We start from the raw sequence: 19,268 nt of genomic DNA, 5'->3' as shown, positions 1-19,268 counted from the left end.
TTTGTTTTGGCGTAAGACGTCAGGGAATACGAATGGATGCTACGCACATCGCCATTCTAAAAAATGACGTCACATCGCGCAAAGCACGGCGGGAATTTCCAAACTGAGCATGCGCAGTACGTCCGGCGCGGGAGCGTGCCTAATTTAAATGGTACACGCCCCATTTGAATTGGGCGGGCTTGCGCCGGACGTGTTTACGATACACCACCGCAAGTTTACAGGTAAGTGCTTTGTGGATCAGGCACTTACACTGAAAACTTGCGGCGGTGTAACGTAAACGGGTTACGTTGCGCCGCCGCAAAGGTACGAGAATCTGGCCCTCTATGTCCTAGGTTTGGAGATTCACCTTTTTTTATTTTTAGAGTTCTAAAGTGGTGTAATGTCTGCAAAGTTTTATAATCAATAGAGGTCTGATTTGAGTAAATGTCCTATTGTATTTTTACCTATATGGGCTTTTTTCTTTTAAAATTGGCTATCATTTGTTCTTGAAATACAATATAAACACTTCATACAGTGTAAAATCATCATTTGTTCAAAGTGACACAATGTTTTGCCGGCTTTGTGCCATGGAACAAATAAGAACAATAATCACAAAGAAACGGAGGGGTCCTTTACATAAAAGGGATGAAACAGCTCTCTTTTTTGTTCACTGGTGAAAAGTGCAAGCATTATTTTTACACATTCAGAGCATTGTGTATATAAACCTTCAATCCCTACTGTCCAGAGTTCACACTTCACTGGGACACATCTAAACCTACAACATGGGAAAGGTATACTAAAATTACTTTGATTTTTAGAATTGCTGACTTTAGGTTAGCACATTTTTTATTTTACAAGAACAGAATTACTTGCATTTTAAATCATCTGTTTTCAGTAATGAAAGAAATGTACAAATGGTTGACAATATATTACTTTTCACAGATCATCTTCTACGAAGACAGGAATTTCCAGGGTCGCTCTTATGAGTGTAACTCTGAATGCCCAGACCTGTCTTCATACTTTAGACGCTGCAACTCCATCCGTGTGGAGGGTGGAAATTGGATCCTGTATGAACACCCCAACTACAGAGGACACCAATACTTCCTTCACAGAGGAGAATACCCAGACTTCCAGCAATGGATGGGCTATAATGATTCTATTAGGTCTTGTCGCCTGAGTCCTCAAGTAACTATCACGTTTTTGTATTTATTTTTTAGCAATGCACTTAAATTGCCATGCAATTATGTTAAATAACTTTTGAAAAACCCAAAAATATTTTATTAAAATAGATTAAATCATATACAGATAAGGTCAACTATCTCCTAATCCACCCTTTCCACACCAGAGGCAACTTTAAATATCAGCAAAACAGTTTTCTTTGCAAAAACAACGTATTATAAGTATGCATTTTCTGTATATAATTTAAACAATTTAAACTATTTAATTAATACTGTTTATTAACATTAAAGCAGATGCTTTAAGCCATTATTTACATGTAATGAAAGACATTCTCTACTAAGTTCCCCAAGAAGGTACCCCCTTCTAAAGTGCCCTAAGAGCCTCAAATGCTCTGATGTACCAATTGTATCTTCTTAGATTAAGTGAACATCTGTCACAGGCTTCTGATTAAAGGGGTTGTAAAGGATTTTTTTCCCTAAATAGCTTCCTTTACCTTAGTGCAATCCTCCTTCACTTACCTCATCCTTCGATTTTGCTTTTAAATGTCCTTATTTCTTCTGATAAATGCTCCCTTCCTGTTCTTCTGTCTGTAACTCAACACCGTAATGCGAGGCTTTCTTCCTGGTGTGGAGAAAGCCTCTTGAGGGGGGAGGGGGCGAGCAGGCAAGTCAGGACACTCTCTACTTTTCAGATAGAGAAAGGAGCTGTGTGTTAGTGGGTGTCCTGACACTCCTGCTCGCCCTCTCCCCCCTCAAGAGGCTTTCTCCACACCAGGGAGAAAGCCTCGCATTACGGTGTTGAGTTACAGACAGAAGAACAGGAAGTGAGCATTTCTCAGAAGAAATAAGGACATATAAAAGCAAAATGGAATGAATGAATGAATGACTTGTATAGCGCAACACATGCGAACTGAATTGCCTCTGGGCACTTTTTCCAGACAGTATCTGCTTGGTTGGTGCGGTCATTTTTACCCCGTAGGATCATGACACGCTAGGGACACACATATATACATATATACTGGGCCAATTTGGATGAGATCCAATTTACCTACCAGCATGTCTTTGGAGTGTGGGAGGAAACCGGAGTACCCGGAGGAAACCCACGCAGACACAGGGGGAACATGCAAACTCCAGGCAGATGGTGTCGTGGTTGGGATTCGAACCAGCGAACCTTTTGCTGCTAGGCAAAAGTGCTACTCACTGCACCACTGTGCTGCCCTGAAGCATGAGGTAAGTGAAGGAGGACTGCACTAAGGTAAAGGAAGCTATTTAGGGAAAAACATTTTTTCCTTTAAACCCCTTTAAGTTGTTTTTGAACCTATAAAAAAGGCATATACAGTAGAAAGGGGCTTGAGCCAGGTACTAGATTTTACATAGTAAGCTGACATATGCAAATCAAATCAAAATACCACAGTGGCCCTATTAAGCTTTAGAAGAAAATGTAAGCAACCTAAATTCACCTTACCTGCTATCGTATGTGAGGGACAGCTTAATAACTTTTCTACAATGTAAGGTAATAATTCAGAAAACAATTTATTAAAATAATTTGTATTATTATTACTATTTTTAAAGTGATTGTAAAGTCTCTTTCTTTCTATAAAAATAACAAACATGTTATACTTACCTGATCTGTTGCAGTGGTTTTGCACAGAGCGGCCTGGATCCTCCTCTTCTCAGGTTCCTCTTCTGTTCTTCTGGCTCCTCCTTCCTGTTAAGTGCCCCCACATCAAGCAGCTTGTTATGGGGGGCACCAAAGCTGCAGTTCTGTGTGTCCATTCAGACACAGAGCTGTGGTTGGGCCCCGCCCCCTCTCTCCCCTTATTGACTTTGATTGACAAAAGTGGGAGCCAATGGCGCCATTGCTATGTCTCAACCAATCAGGAGGGAGAGTCCCAGACGGCCAATAAACTCATGGACCTCGCTGGACATAGATGGGGCTCCAGCAAGTATTAGGGAGGCAGCTGCACACATTATCTTAATGCATAGAATGTATTAAGATAAAAAAAACCTTCTGACTTTACAACCCCTTTAAGCTTTTTATGAACCACTTGACTTTTTTAAAAGCACACAAATGGAATAGAGTGTACTTTGTGCTAAAAACTTTTGAACTGTAAATTTATTTTAAAATGTTTTTTTTTATTTTTATAACAGCATCAGGGTTTATTCAGAATCAAGATTTATGAAAGAGAAGACTTCAAAGGTCAGATGATGGAGTTCAACGAAGACTGTGCAAATGTCTATGAGAGATTCCGTTACCATGACATCAACTCCGTGGATGTACAAGATGGATACTGGATGTTCTATGAGGAACCCAACTACAGAGGACGTCAGTTTTACCTGAGACCTGGAGAGTACAGGAAATACAATGACTGGGGAGCCAGTCAACCAAAAATTGGCTCCTTCAGAAGAGTCCACCACACCTATTAAACATAAAACTATAGCTAATCTTTTAATTTCATGCAATAAAATATTTAATTAATCCTTATTGTGACACTGTACTCATTTATTTTTAATTGGTAAACTGTTACTTAGTTAGTAAAATTATACATATAAGAAAGAGATGGATGGTTGAGGCAAGGAGGGTCATAGGTGTTTTTGCCTACAGCAGAAACGGGTATCTGCTCTGTATATTTCCCTTTTGACATGAACAAATATTTCAACAGGTTCCATGTTTCAGGTAATGTAGAGAATGTCCCAAATGCAGATTTTTTGCTATTTTAAGAATTATTTTTTAAACAAAATAAAGCATGTAATGTGAATGTGATCATTTCTTCATCTTATAGAATTCCTTTTACCTTACATATTAATTTAAATAAGGGGATACAAATAGCCTATTTTACTGTGTATAGTTTACACAAAGCACATAATTGGAGGGGGTTACCCATAATGCAAAATCCATAATTGTGGGCTACTATTAAAGGATATTGCACGTATAAGAAAGCAAGGCTACAACGCATCATAATTTTTCTAATACAGTTGTACTTTTATTTAACCACTTCCATACCAGGTACTTACGCAGCTTCCCGCCCAAGCCAATTTTCAGCTTTCAGCACTGTCGCACTTTGAATGGCAATTGCGCGGTCATGCTACACTGTACCCAAACAAAATTGGCGTCCTTTTTTCCCCACAAATAGAGCTTTCTTTTGGTGGTATTCGATCACCTCTGCGATTTTTTTTTTTGCGCAACAACTAAAAAAAGGCTGAAAATTTGGAAAAAAAATTACTTTTTTATTTTTTTCTGTTAATTTTTTTGTAAATAAGTTTTCTCTTTCAATTACGGGCACTGATATGGCGGCACTAATGGGCACCGATGAGATGGCACTGATGGACATCGATGAGGTAGTACTGACGGGCACAGATGAGGTGGCACTGATTGGCGGCGCTGGTATGCGACACTGATGGGCACACATAGGTGGCACTGATGGGCACACATAGGCGGCACTGATGGGCACACATAGGCGGCACTGATGGGCACACATAGGCGGCACTGATGGGCACACATAGGCGGCACTGATGGGCACTCATGGGCGGCACTGGGCACTCATAGGCGGCACAGATGGGCACTCATGGGCGGCACTGATGGATACTTATGGGTGGCACAGATGGGCACTGATAGGTGGGCACTGGGCATGGATGGGCACTGTGGGGTGGCACTGATGGACACTGGGGTGGCACTGATGGACACTGGGGTGGCGCTGATGGACACTGGGGGGTGGCGCTGATGGACACTGGGGTGGCAGCACTGATTTTTGCCAGGTTGCCAGTCAGTGCCCATTTGTGGGCACTGACTGGCATCTTTTTTCTGTATGCTTTTTTTATTTATTTATTTTTTAGACTGTTTTTTTTTTTTTTTCTGGCATTTTTTTTTTTTGCCCACCCTGGTGCTCCAGGGTGGGCATCCCTGGTGGTCCAGTGTGGCGATCCGAGGGGGGGCTGCGCTGATAAACAATCAGCGCGAACCCCCCCTGTCAGGAGAGCCGCCGATCGGCTATCCTCTACTCGCGTCTGTCAGACGCGAGTGAGGAAGAGCCATCAACGGCTCTTCCTGTTTACATCGTGATCAGCCGTGGTTGGACACGGCTGATCACGTGGTAAAGAGTCTCCGCCGGAGGCTCTTTACCGAGATCGGAGATGCAGGGTGTCAGACTGACACCCCGCATCACCGATCACCGCGATGCGCGCCCCCACGGGCGCGCGCGGCATGAAATCCTGCAGGACGTTCTAGAACGTCCTGTCAGGATTTCATAACCACTTCCCGGACGTAAATCGGCCATAGGCCGGGCGGGAAGTGGTTAAGCAGGAACAAAGATTGTCTCTTGACAACAGCCGCACTCTGAACAAATTGTAGCCTTTTATTAAAAGAAGGACAGCACAACAAGTCACAGCAAAATAAAATAAAACCTGACTGCTGACGCGTTTCACACTGAAACTAGTACTTAGTCGTAGCTTGCTAGCAGCTATGACTAAGCACTAGTTTCAGTGCAAAACTAGACAGTTTTGGCTTTTTTTATGAAATACATATTATAAATTGATCCAGCTGAGGCGGCACAATAACACCTCAGGTGGACCACGTTCCTCCAATGTATCCACTTCAAAAAAATAAAATATACACTGTATGTGTATTCCTCCATGGCCTGTTGGAGGAATTCTACATATTTCTATAAATATCAACATGACCATTTCCATATGTAGCTATTATCTTACTCCTGGCATTATTAAGCTATAGGCCTGATTTAGAATTTAGTTAGGTTGAGCCACAACTGCTTGTGAGATTGAGCAACAAAATGATGACCACTTGATTTTAGCAATGTAGTTTACAATGGGTGATCAATAAACATAAAAGGAAATTAAAATGTACTCTCAATTTTCAGATTATTTATCTATTTTATTCATTACAGGTATTCAAATAGAGCTGACAATTTATGCAACACTTAACATATACTGGCCCAGATTCAAGTAGAATCGCGCAATATTTGCGTGGGCAAAGAGCAAATTTTTTTCTCTGCGCTCACGCAAATATTGCGCTTTGCCCGCGATTCACGGAGCAGTTGCTCCGTAAATTGCGCGGGCAATATGCTAAGCAGCCGGGCGCAAGGCTGCCTAATGTAAATGATCCCGCCGGGGGCGGGAATCATTTAAATTAGGCGCGCTCCCGCGCCGAGCGAACAGCGCATGCTCCGACGTGCATTGCGGCAAATGACGTCGCAAGGACGTCATTTGCTTGTAAGTGAACGTGAATGGCGTCCAGCGCCATTCACGGTTCACTTACGTAAACAACGTTAAATTTGAACGTCGCGAGCGGGAGGCGCAGCTATACTTTAGCATTGGCTGCGCCTGCTATTAGCAGGAGCAACCTTATGCTAAAGGCGCCGTACGGAAACTCCGTACCTTGCGTAGGCAGGGCCCGCGCAACTTTTGTGAATCGGTGGTAGTATGCAATTTGCATACTACACGCCGATCACAAAGGCCGCGCCCCCTAGCGGCCAACGCAAGAATGCAGCCTGGGATGTGAAGGCATAAGGAGGCTTATGTTTATCACATCCTAGGCTGCATTCGGTGTAACGAGGTTCCTGAATCAGGAGCACTCGTTACACCGGAGCAAGTAAGCACTTGCGCCGCGCAACTATGGTTGCGCGGGCGCAAGTGCTTCTTGAATCTGGGCCACTGTGTATTGTAGATTCATTCCCAACCTTCAAGCAGCCTACAATCTAAAGGTACATAACCAACATTCATGCATACTTGGGCCATGTTATACAGGAGCCAATTACCTATCAGCAGGTCTCTGGAATTCAAGTCTGCTCCAAAAACAAAAAAATTTTCACTATGAATATGTTGCAGCTTTCCAATCATTAGATGTGATGGTTGCATCAGTTTTGTTTTCTTTGGCTTTTTTCACCTCTGTTTTCACCTTGTGATCTGGTCAGTAACACACCTCCTGTATCAATGATACACAACTCTGAATGAATGATCACAAGAGGCACAGCAGACATCAGGATTGTCAGTGTGGGGAAAGTGTTGTATGAAATGTATTTGCGGATTTAAATACACTAACAAATTGAAGCCAAACTCTAGCTCACACCTTATCAGCAGTTACAGTAAAAAAAAAAATTCATGAGGAATATTAATCTTATGGATCAAAAATGTAAGAACATGATTGATGTTTTGGGGCGAATCTAAATAAACACAAATCCCCCCCCCCCCCTTTTGTTTGAAGCACTATTTAAATTTTTTTTACTCCTCTCTTCAAGCCAAATCTGCCATCATGGGTGATCAATGTATGCATTTTGTGGGTGCAACCCCTTCCCTCGTAACTCAAGTAGGTGAGAGGAAGGGGTTGCACCCCCAAAACACGTCAATTGATCCCCCATGATGGCAGATAGCACATGTTGACATTAGGCATGGGATCAGGAGGGAAATCCACATGTTGCCACAAAATTTTTTGTGCATCTTCAAAATTTGGCTTTTACAGGAGTGACATCACCCCATCTTATGAAGGCAAGATCAAAACATTTTTAACATAATAGAATGTCTGATTTTGCCTTCAGTTTTTACATGTTTAACTTTGTAAGTTCCTGAGTTGACTATGTTTTATGGTTTAAAACATGCCTGTTTATGCGATTTTGTCAACATGTATTTCTAAAAAAGGTGAAAATAAAAATTGTTTCTATTTTTTACAAAAAAATAATAATGCACACTATGGGGCAGATCCACAAAGATCTGCCCCGGCGCAGCGTATCAGAGATACGCTACGCCGCCGTAACTTACTTGTGTTATCTTCGAATCCTTAAAGATTTTGCGCCGTAAGTTACGGCGGTGCAGTCTATCTCTGGCGGCGGAATTCAAATCGGCGATTAAATGAAGCGCGTCCCCGCGCCGAATGAACTGCGCATGCACCATCCCTAAATTTCCCCGCCGTGCATTGCGCTAAATGACGTCGCTAGGATGTCATTTTTTTAACATAGACGTGAGTTACGTCCATCTCGATTTACTGCCGACTTACGAAAAAAAAATCAAATTAAACGCGGGAACGACGGCCATACTTAACATGACAAGTCTAACTATACGCCGCAAAACACCAGCTTTAACTATACGCCGGAAAAAAACGACTAGGGACGACGTAAAAGAATGCGACAGCCGCGCGTACGTTCGTGGATCGTCGGAAATAGCTAATTTGCATACCCGACGCGGAAAACTACGCAAACTCCACCCAGCGGATGCCGAAGTATTGCATCTAAGATCCAAAGGCGTACAAAGCCGTATGCCTGTCGGATCTAACCCAGATGCAGTCGTATCTTGGTTTGAGGATTCAAACAAAAGATACGATGCGGGAAATTTGAAAGTACGCCGGCGTATTAGTAGATACGCCGGCGTACTCTCTCTGTGGATCTGCCCCTATAAATGTGCAAGGTGTAAAAGCTTTTGGACTCAACAATGTGTGGCTTCTTCTTTCAATGCTTAAAGGGGTGGTTCACCCTAAAAACTACTTTTTTTTTATTACACTGGCCCCCCACATTACAATACGATTAAGGCTATTATTTTTTTTTTTGATGCTGTACATAACTTTGTACAGCATATTCACCCGTGGCTTCCGGCTTGCGAGTCCCGCGGGAGTGGGCGTTCCTAACAGGTCAAAACGTCAATCACAGACATGTTAGGAACGCCCACTCCCGCGGGACTCGGAACCCCGAAGCCACGGTGAATATGCTGTACAAAGGTATGTACAGCATAAAAAAAAAAAAGAATAGCCTTAATCGTATTGTAATGTGGGGGGCCAGTGTAATAAAAAAAAGTAGTTTTTAGGGTGAACCACCCCTTTAATACCATTTTTTGTAGTAAGTTTTGTTGTTTACAGTGACAATGGTGGTTGTTTACTAAAGGAAACTACACTTGGCACTACAAGTGCACTAGAAGAACCTACTGTAGGAGACAGTTAAAAGAAACACAAGCAATACATCAACATAACAATTATTATTTTTTTATTAAAAAATTCTTTAAAAATTGTCTGCCATTTAACCACTTAAGGACCGCCTCCTGCACATATACGTCGGCAGAATGGCACAGCTGGGCACAAGCACGTACAGGTACGTCCTCTTTAAGTGCCCAGCCGTGACCGTGACCGTGACCCTGGGACCCGCAGACCCGATCGCCGCTGGGGTCCCGCGATCGGTCCCCAGAGCTGAAGAACGGGGAGAGCTGTGTGTAAACACAGCTTCCCCGTTCTTCACTGTGGCGCCGTCATTGATCGTGTGTCACACCTACAGCCACACCCCCTACAGTTAGAAACAAAAATAAGGTCACACTTAACCCCTTCAGCGCCCCCTTGTGGTTAACTCCCAATTGTAATTTTCACAGTAAACAATGCATTTTTAATGCATTTTTTGCTGTGAAAATGACAATGGTCCCAAAAATGTGTCAAAATTGTCCGAAGTGCCCGCCATAATGTCGCAGTCACGAAAAAAATCGCTGATCGCCGCCATTAGTAGTAAAAAAAAAAATAATAAAAATGCAATAAAACTATCCCCTATTTTGTAAACGCTATAAATTTTGCGCAAACCAATCGATAAATGCTTATTGCGATTTTTTTTACCAAAAATAGGTAGAAGAATACATATCGACCTAAACTGAGGACATTTTTTTATATATATATATATATATATTTGGGGGATATTTATTATAGCAAAAAGTTAAAAATATTTAATTTTTTTCAAAATTGTCGCTTTATTTTTGTTTATAGCGCAGACGTGATCAAATACCACCAAAAGAAAGCTCTATTTGTGGGGAAAAAAGGACGCGACCGCGCAATTGTCAGTTAAAGCGACGCAGTGCCGAATCGCAAAAACTGGCCAGGTCCTTTAGCTGCCTAAAGGTCCGGGTCTTAAGTGGTTAAAGACAATTTTTTTTTTGGGGGGAGTTTGGGCCCTCCAAAAAAAGGCTCTGCCACTCTGCCTGAATTCAATGAGAATAAAAACATTTCAAGACATTTTTGGGGGTGTTTAGGGTGAGGCACTACATTGGAGCTGACAAAATACATTGTTAAGTGACTGGGCTAGGTGTGTATGGGCCAAGGAAAGCATGAAGGTAAATATGCATGTAGTCCAAAAAAGGAGCATTAAAAGCTTACAGCATGCATGGGGACAAAGGGGACATTCACAGCATATTACAATCATGGTAATTAGGGAATGATGAGAGAAATACAATGCATTAGCAAACATTAAATACATAGAATGTGATGTTAAAGGAGAAAACTTACCTTAATATAGTCCTTCTGCAGGACTTGAATTTTGGCAGAACAGGTCTCTGAGATAATGATCCCCAGAGCCTGGGGGGAGATGCTTGTCATGAACTTGAGGTCCTGCAGACTTCTCCTAGTCGCCAGGTATCTCAACATGGCAACTAGCCTTTGCTCGGCAGTGATGGCTTGCCACATGCAGGTGTCCTGCTTGGTAAAATAGGGGGACAGCAAAGCCAACAGACAGTGAAAAAACGGGGTCCATCATCTGGAGATAATTCCTGAAGTAATCAAGGTTAATCCCCTGGATCTCCTGCAGTGGAGGAATGTGACAGAATTGGTCACGCTGGAGCAACCAATTTGTTGTCCATAAACTCCTCCTCACCCTGTTCATGAACTGAGTTTGGGTCAAAGCATGAACCCCAACAACAAGCCCATATGCAGCACAAACTCTACGACGAGTACGTACCTGCAACAGAAAATGGTCAGCTGGTCAGAACGAACTAAACAGAACGCACTGAAGAACAGAAAGGCCTATGAAGAAGGACCTGAAAATCAGAAACGAGTGGACAAGAAAGCATTGAAAGACAGATACGAACCCACAAGCACCACCTGAACTGCAGAAAACGATCTGAGAAGCACAAAGACTGAAAAGCGTGAATCGTCTCTCACCAAACTTTTACTAACACGCGATAACACGAGATCAGCAAAAGCAGCCCAAAGGGTGGCGTTGTTGAAATGGAACTTCCGCTTTATACTGCCATCCAGGGCTTCTGATAGGGGGGGCACCAGTCCTCCTGTAGGGGGCCCCGGGCACACATGGGGGGCCCAAACAGTAGAGGGAATAAATGCGGTCGGATGGGGGGGGCAATTACAGGTTGTTCAGCTGCAGCAGCTGAAAACTGGTTTCTCTCCCTCCCGCTGACTTTCAGCTACTGCAGGGAGAGACACAGACACAGCTGCCGGCTTCCCTGTCCCATAAAAAAAAAAAAATTGTTACCCTGTATTGTTTTAATCCCTTGTAAAACTCAATAAAATTCTTGTAATAAAAAAATTGTCAAAAAAAAATATTTTAAAGCAGTTAAACATTTTTTTAAAAAATTATAAAATATTTTATTTCAAAATGTAAAAAAAAAACTGTTTAAAAAAAGGGCAAATTCACACAGCTTCTCTGTTATCTTTTGTCCGCTAAGAATGATTTTTGCATATTTTTTGTGAAAATTTTGATCTTGCTTCATGGACTTCCGTTTGTAGGGGGAGTGGTCTAAGCATGGCGGTGTGAGAGCCGAGGAGATCGGAGCCAAGAGCTAGCCCCGGACACCCCCGTAGGAGACTGGCTAGAAGGACGTGAAATCCTGTAGGTACAAGTGTGCGGGGACCCTGCTAGTTCCGAAGCACGGCGGTGCTGCGAGCGCGTACCTTCCCGGGAACAGAAGTCCGTAAGACACGCGAGACCTGGGTTGATCACCGGCGGCTTCGCAGGACACGTGGGACAGATCAGCTGGTGGCGGCGCTGAATTCAAACAGGAGCCCGCAGCTGAGGGGCCAATAGGAGAGCGGAGAGCGGAACAAAAGTACCGGAGACCGGGAAGAGAGGCTCGCAAGATACGCGACACCTGTGAAGCAGACCAGCTGATGGTAGCGTGGAGCACTGCTGGGAGTCTGGAGCTGCAGGACTATTAAGAACAGCATATTCTGGACTAGATGTGGGAACGGATTCACAAGCTGGGCAGAAGACTGCAAGGTCAGTGAGCAGCATAACCTGTGGACGCCCCTAATTGTTGCTGCAAAAAAGCTATCAGTTACAGTTATCACCGTAAACTTGGTTAATAGGCGGTGGTTAATAAGACTGTGAAGCATTGTATTATTGCGTACAGGACATAAAACAGAGACATATGCCCCTGGGATCAGTAGACTTACAGAGTGTAGAGTTAATACACAGCTGGGCGCCCCCACATATTTGGGGAAGCGGGGACGGTATCTGTAAAATCTCAGATATATATGTCGAGGCGGGGGAAGAACACAGGAGTGCCACCCACACCAACTCACTCATACATTACCAGGTACCTGACGGTAAAAAGAGATATGAAACAGGTGGCAGATACGGCTATAAATATGGCTGTGACACAGGAACCATTCCCAGAGGCGGTATTACAGGGCATACAGCAGGCAAATACCCCGGCGGTGGTAGCACAACAAATAGACACTGGATCGGCTAAGGAGGCTGCGGAAAGGGACCCCATATTGCCCTTAGGAATCTCTGAAGATTTATCTGCTAGCTCCCATAATATATCTAGACTGCAAACAACAGAGAAAGGGATAGAGCAGGAGTTCACCCAGCTTAAATATCTCATCCAAGCTCTCCCCACTAAGGAGGATATTCAGCAGTTAATTCTCAGTATAACGGGACCTATGAGAGAGGAGATTATAGCAGTAAACAACAAAGTAGACGCGGTGGAAGTAAAAACAGCGTCTATGGAGCAAATGCAAAATTTTATGGAAAAGCGGCTTGAAATTGCAGAGAAAAGATTAAATAAACAACAACAGCATATAATTGCCCTACAGTTGCAATCTGAAGAGTTCGAAAATAAATCTAGGAGAAATAATATCCAGATTAAGGGGGTTACAGAGGAAATGGAAGGTCCAGCACTTAGAGGAGCTGTCACGGACATTTTCAATCAATTACTAAAAAATCCCCCAGATACTTCCATCGAATTAGATAGGGTACATAGGGTCCCGGCTACACGTCTCCCGGGGCAGAGTAATCCCAGAGACATTCTGTGCAGAGTCCATTTTTTTAAAGTAAAAGAAGACATTCTCAGGGCCGCATGGAAAGAGGGATTAGTGAAGTATTTGGGGGGGGAGATACAATTATATCCAGATCTCAGCAGGCAAACTAAAATCCGGCGACGTATGCTGAAACCGTTGCTGGAACACATGCTATCGAGGGGAGCGACATACAAATGGGGATACCCATTCGCGGTAATCGTTAAAAAGGGGGGACATACCCTTATTTTGAAAGAACTGTCTCAATTACCAGATCTTTTTAATTTTTTGGAATCCGATCCGATAGAGGTCCCCAACTGGATAGAACTACCAACAATGACCGAATATGCCAGTTAGAATAAATAGGAGCATCAAGAGACAGTTGTCAGGACAGAAAATGAACTTTCTCTCCATGTTTTTTTGTTGTAGGACTTATTTTTGGAGTACCTCCCCTTTTTCCTTTTTTTTTTTCCTTTTTGGGGTGGGATAGGGGGGAGAAGAGAGGCCTAGGCATAATATGTATGTATAAATAAAGTGGTCATGTGTAGGCTGGAGGACAGGGTAGAATCCGGCGATATACTGGACATCTCTCTCCCCCCCCTTTTTTATTTATTTATTTTTTTTTCTCTTTTTTTTTTTTTTGGGGAAAATTTACATCTGTGGACACCCTCTCCAAATAAGAGGGGCTGGAGTGTGGACTCCCGGAGCACCTATATATAATGTGTGGAAAGGAGAAGGAGGGGGAGGGTAGGTTAAGATAGAAGGGGGCTTATCAACATTATGGTGTTGTTTTTTTTTGTTGTTGTTTTTTTTTTTTTTTTGGTATGTGTGGTTTTTAAAAAAAAAAAAAATTCTCTAAAATTGACGTGGGAAGGGGGGGGGAGGGGGGTAAAAAGGGGGAGGTGGATGAAATAGGGGATTCACGAGAAATCACAAGAATCACAGAATAGAGGTATAACACCTTTTTTTTTTTTGAGTGGGGGGGAAGTCATTAGGGGAATGACACCTCAGATACAACATGTTTTGTAAGTAATGGACACTAAATAATGCACGGGGAGAATAGATATTTACCTATTTAATAATCACTGATAATATTGTTTAAAATTACATATTTAATCACTAATTAATTGAGCACTAATTAATATAATAATTTGGGAAGTCACATGAGGGGGCCCCCCCTTTTTTTTTTTTTTTTTTTTTTTTTAGGGAAGGAGGGAGGATAGGCCCCCGGAGCGAAGGTGGAAGAAGCGTTCTTTTTCCCGCATCCTTTTTTTTTTTTTTTGTCTCCCTCACCTATCGCAGTAGATAGATAATAGATCTACTATAAAATGAACGAGGAAGCGAGGGTGGAGGGAGGGTAAAGGGATGGGGGGGGGAAAGGGGGGAACATAGGAAAGGTACGAAGAAAGGGTATACTACTGGATAAGCAATGTGTGATATAGGAATGTTGAGAGATGGGTATTGAAAGGTGATGTGATATATATAAGAAATACAGGATTAATTGCGGGGTGCACGGGGGGTATAGACAAAAAGGCTCAGATCAAGGCTGTGCTTATTCACTTCTCCTAATCTTAACGTCTCTCCTCCAAGTGGGGGGGAAGTCAGAGACGTTTACATTTTTGTGTGTGGAATTTTTTTTTTTTTGAGACACTGCAGGTTGCAGGTCAATTTGCGGTGGCACAAGACCTGTGACTATTTAGAAAATACAATATCCGTAGGGTTGGAATTTTGCCAGAACCGGAGTGTGCGGTTTGTCTCTATTTAATTTTAATTCTTTTTTTTTTCGTTTTTTTTTTTTTTTTTTTTTTGTGTTTTGTATATTGGACAACCTACTAGTCCCCAACAGGACTAGCCATAAGTAAAATAGTAAGATGACTAAGTTTAATGTCACCTCATATAATGTAAAGGGGCTAAATAACCCAGAGAAACGCTCAAAACTCCTAGCGGAATTAAGCAGATTAAAATCCCAAATAATATTTTTACAGGAGACACATTTTAAAAACGATAAAATCCCGAAATTGGGCAATCGTAAATTCCCTACGGTATATCATAGCGCATCCCAGTCTACAAAAACAAATGGGGTATCTATCTTGGTGTCCAATCAAGTGCCTTGGAAAGAGTGTAAGACAGTGAAAGATGAGACGGAGCGCCTCCTTATTGTGATAGGACTATTATGTGATCAAAAGGTTACACTGGTAAACTTGTATTTGCCAAATGAAAATCAAGTTAGTGCACTGGAAACATATCTGAATATGGTCCATCAGAATAAGGAGGGGATGGTGATAATAAGTGGAGATTTGAATTTGGTATTGGATCCGGCTCTAGATGTTTCTAAGGGAGTATCTCATTTATCATTTAGAAAAATACGAAGAGTAAAGGGACTATTACAGGATCTGCAGTTGATGGACACATGGAGGGTCCTCCATGCGCACGACAGAGATTATACTTTTTTTTCAGCGAGACATAAGACGTATACCAGAATTGACTATGTTTTGTATCACAGAATGCCCTGTCGTGCGTAGTGGGGGCCTCTATAGGTTCATTTACGATATCAGATCATTCGCCCACCAACTGTATCTTGGAACTGGGAGAGCTAATTCCCCGTGAATGGCATTGGAGAAGGAATGAGATGCTCCTGAAGGATCCAGAGTATGAAAATCAAATAGCAAAGGAAATCGAATCTTATTTTGAAGTCAACACATCAGAAGAAATAAGTCCTCTATGCGTATGGGAAGCGCACAAGTGTTATATAAGGGGGATCCTTATCTCACTCGGCGCACGTAGGAAACAAATTTTTGGGGCAGAATTAGACGCGCTGATTGAGGAGATCAAAAGAGTTGAGCGGTCGCATAAGAAACTCCAAACTATAGGGAAGGAGGAGAAACTTATGAGATTACGGGAGGAACTAAATGTTTTACTAACGGAGAGAGCGAGGGCAAAACTAACTAGATGTAAGCGTGCATACTATGAATTTGGAAATAAACCGGGTAGAATGTTGGCTAATGCGCTGAGAGAGACAAGGGCGAGGAATCATATTGAGCATATAAAAACGCAGGGAGATACCCTAGTTAAATCGTCACAGGAAATCGCAAGGACGTTTAGGGAGTACTATCTGAAACTATACAACATAACAAGCCAACATCCGGCTTTAAGCAGGGAACAACAGGTAAATGATTATATAGTAACATCAGGGATGCCGGGGCTGTCAGAAGAGGAGGCAAAAAATATGGATGGTCCAATTAAACTAGAAGAATTCTTAGAAGCGTTGAAAGTATTAAAACCAGGAAGATCACCAGGTCCAGATGGCTATACGCTTCTATACTATAAAACTTTTTCAGAAAGGTTGGCACCGAAATTCCTTGCCGCCTTTAATTCTATACGAGAAGGACAGGAGATGAGAGGAGAGACATTGATGGCTCATGTAACTTTAATTCCGAAAGCAGGTAAAGACCCAACTCAGTGTGCCAGTTACCGCCCCATTTCATTGTTGAATGTAGATCTTAAGATTTTAACGAAGATACTTGCAAATAGGTTATTGGGATTTATCCCGGACCTCATACATCCGGATCAGGTGGGATTTACCCCGGGTAGAGAGGGGAGGGAAAACACACAAAGGGTCCTTAGTGCCATTCAACTAGCACACTCCCAGCAGAAACCATTAGTGATCGTATCTGCGGATGCGGAGAAAGCATTTGATCGGGTAGAGTGGACATTCCTGAGGGCAGTTTTACAACATATAGGATTAAAAAAAGGAATGGTAAATTGGATTACAAGTTTATATTCATGCCCAAGAGCGAGAGTGAAGGTGAACGACGTTATGTCTGAATCCTTTCCAATAGGTAATGGAACGCGTCAGGGATGTCCACTCTCACCCATCATATTTATTCTCACAGTTGAACCCTTTCTAAGAACAATACGGGCCAATACAGATATTAGGGGAATTAGAACAAAAGAGAGGGAACATAAGGTGGCAGCATATGCCGACGACTTACTGTTCTTTATAACTTCACCAGTGATATCTCTGCCGCCATTGTTGTCAGAGTTACGGAGGTATGGGGAGATGTCCAATTTTAAAGTAAATTACAGTAAGTCCGAAGCAATGGGAGTGGAAATGAATGGAATGTTAAAGCAACAACTGGCAGACAATTTTAGTTTTAAATGGACGGAATCACATCTAAGTTATTTGGGGACTAAAATACCAAATAACCTTAATCGTATATTGGAACTCAATTATGCACCACTGATTAGGCAAATCAAAGTGGATTTCCAGAGATGGGAGAAAGAAATTTTTACTTGGTTTGGAAAAATAAATATCATCAAAATGAACATAATGCCGAGAATATTGTATTTGTTCCAGACCCTACCCGTTAAGTTATCGGTTGGCTTTTTGAAAGATCTAAGGGCAAGATTTGTAAGATTTATTTGGGCAGGAAAACCCCCGAGGGTACGTAGAGCTATTCTGACTCTACCTAAAGAACGAGGAGGGGTAGGCCTCCCAGATCCGGTGAGCTATTATGAAGCATCGCATTTAACACGGGTAGTGGACTGGTGTACAGTAAAAGAGGCAAAACCATGGATACAGTTGGAACAAACTACAACTGTTATACCCTTAGAAGGTATAGTGTGGCTCCCAGAAGCTGAGATACCACAGGAGGTGAAGAGACACCCCACGATTGGGGCTACTATCCAGACGACAAAAAAAATATTTAAGAAAAAAAAGATATCGATGCATCCAAGTCCCATGATCCCAATCCTGGGGAATCCAAGTTTTGAGCCGGGGTTGATAGATCAGAACTTTAGAGAATTAAGGCGGCAGGGAATTAGTAGGCTGACGCATTTTTCTAGAGAAAACCGGGTAATGACTAGGGAAGAGATAGAAAGAGCTTTTTCGGAGACCCTTGATCCGTTTAGGAGAATACAGCTCAATGCTTTTTTACAGTCACTTAGGCAACGCATTAAAGGAATATGTATCCCTTCTGGGTTTGAGCAGATATGCTTAAAAGGAGAGCCACTTAGACACGCACTTTCAGTTATGTATGCCTTGCTGATTTAGAAGCCCCTCCAGAATTGGCCTTTTTGCAAGCTTGGGAAAGAGATCTGGGCATTATCTTCACGGAGACACAGAAAAAGAAGATACTGCTATTGCACATAAAGCATCTATGGCAACTAAGTATCAGGAAGGAGGGTAAAAAATTTTGACTAGGTGGTACAGAACTCCGGTAGTATTGAATAAGATATATCCGCAAGTATCCAATCAATGCTGGCGCTGTCAGAACGCAGAGGGCACTTTATTTCATATTTTTTGGGAATGTCCCAGATTAAAAGAATTTTGGACAATGGTGTCAGAAACGGTTCTAGAAATCACAGATGTATCTCTGGGAGAAAATCCATCAGCTTTTTTGCTTCACGATATCCCTCTGTCTAATGAAAGATATAAAAATTCTTTGGTAAGGCACTTGATTACGGCAGCAAAAGCATGTATTCCGGCCCTTTGGAAAAGTGCGATAGCGCCAACTAAATTACAATGGATGGGGAGAATAGCGGAGATCCAGCAAATGGAAAGTTTAACGATGATATTGAGAGAGCAAGAAGGAAAATATCGCGAAGTATGGGCACCATACATCAAATATAGGGAACAAAGTGCGTAGGCGGATATGTTGGGGACCGGGTGGGTAGGGGGGAGCCCAATGTTCAAGATGTGTTTTTTTTTTTTTTTCTCTCTCTTTTTTCTTCTTGAGTTTGTTATATTTTGGTTGGTTAATTTGTTCATGTAGACTTGGGGCGGAGGGTACTGGGGTATTACCCTAGGTAAGGAAAATATATTGCATTGGTGTTAAGAAATATTAACATAAGTGTACTAGAATATGAGAAAATAGAAGAGTAGGATGAACAGAAATATGCTACGTTAAAACAAAGTAATAATGCTGAGGTGAGAAGGCATGGTCTGATAAATGCTGAAAGGTTATTCTATTGTATAGGTAGACGGGAATTGTTAATGTACACATGTGTGTTGCTGTATAACACTAATGCAGTTAAGAAAATAAAGAATTTATAAAAAAAAAAAATATATATTTTAAAGCAGTTAAACATTTTTTGAAAAAATTATAAAATATTTT

The 19,268-nt window shown here is 42.1% G+C and overlaps 1 protein-coding gene across 1 annotated transcript; it reads left to right on the top strand.

Moving 5' to 3' along the window:
* The first annotated feature begins 661 nt into the window (after positions 1-661).
* LOC120943799 (gamma-crystallin-3-like) lies at positions 662-3,642 on the top strand. Its single transcript, XM_040357346.1, has 3 exons — positions 662-770; positions 922-1,164; positions 3,309-3,642. Exons 1-3 carry the CDS (start codon positions 762-764, stop codon positions 3,582-3,584), a joined length of 528 nt encoding a protein of 175 aa, XP_040213280.1. The 5' UTR covers positions 662-761; the 3' UTR covers positions 3,585-3,642.
* Positions 3,643-19,268: the final 15,626 nt, after the last annotated feature.

The sequence above is a fragment of the Rana temporaria genome, chromosome 6 (genome assembly GCF_905171775.1).
Source record: "Rana temporaria chromosome 6, aRanTem1.1, whole genome shotgun sequence".
NCBI classification, from domain to species: domain Eukaryota; kingdom Metazoa; phylum Chordata; class Amphibia; order Anura; family Ranidae; genus Rana; species Rana temporaria.
This window is presented reverse-complemented; position numbering and strand designations above follow the sequence as displayed.

Coding starts and splice junctions, on each gene's coding strand:
- LOC120943799 (XM_040357346.1), top strand. Junction 1,165..3,308: donor CTTGTCGCCTGAGTCCTCAA/GTAACTATCACG, acceptor TTTTTATAACAG/CATCAGGGTTTATTCAGAAT.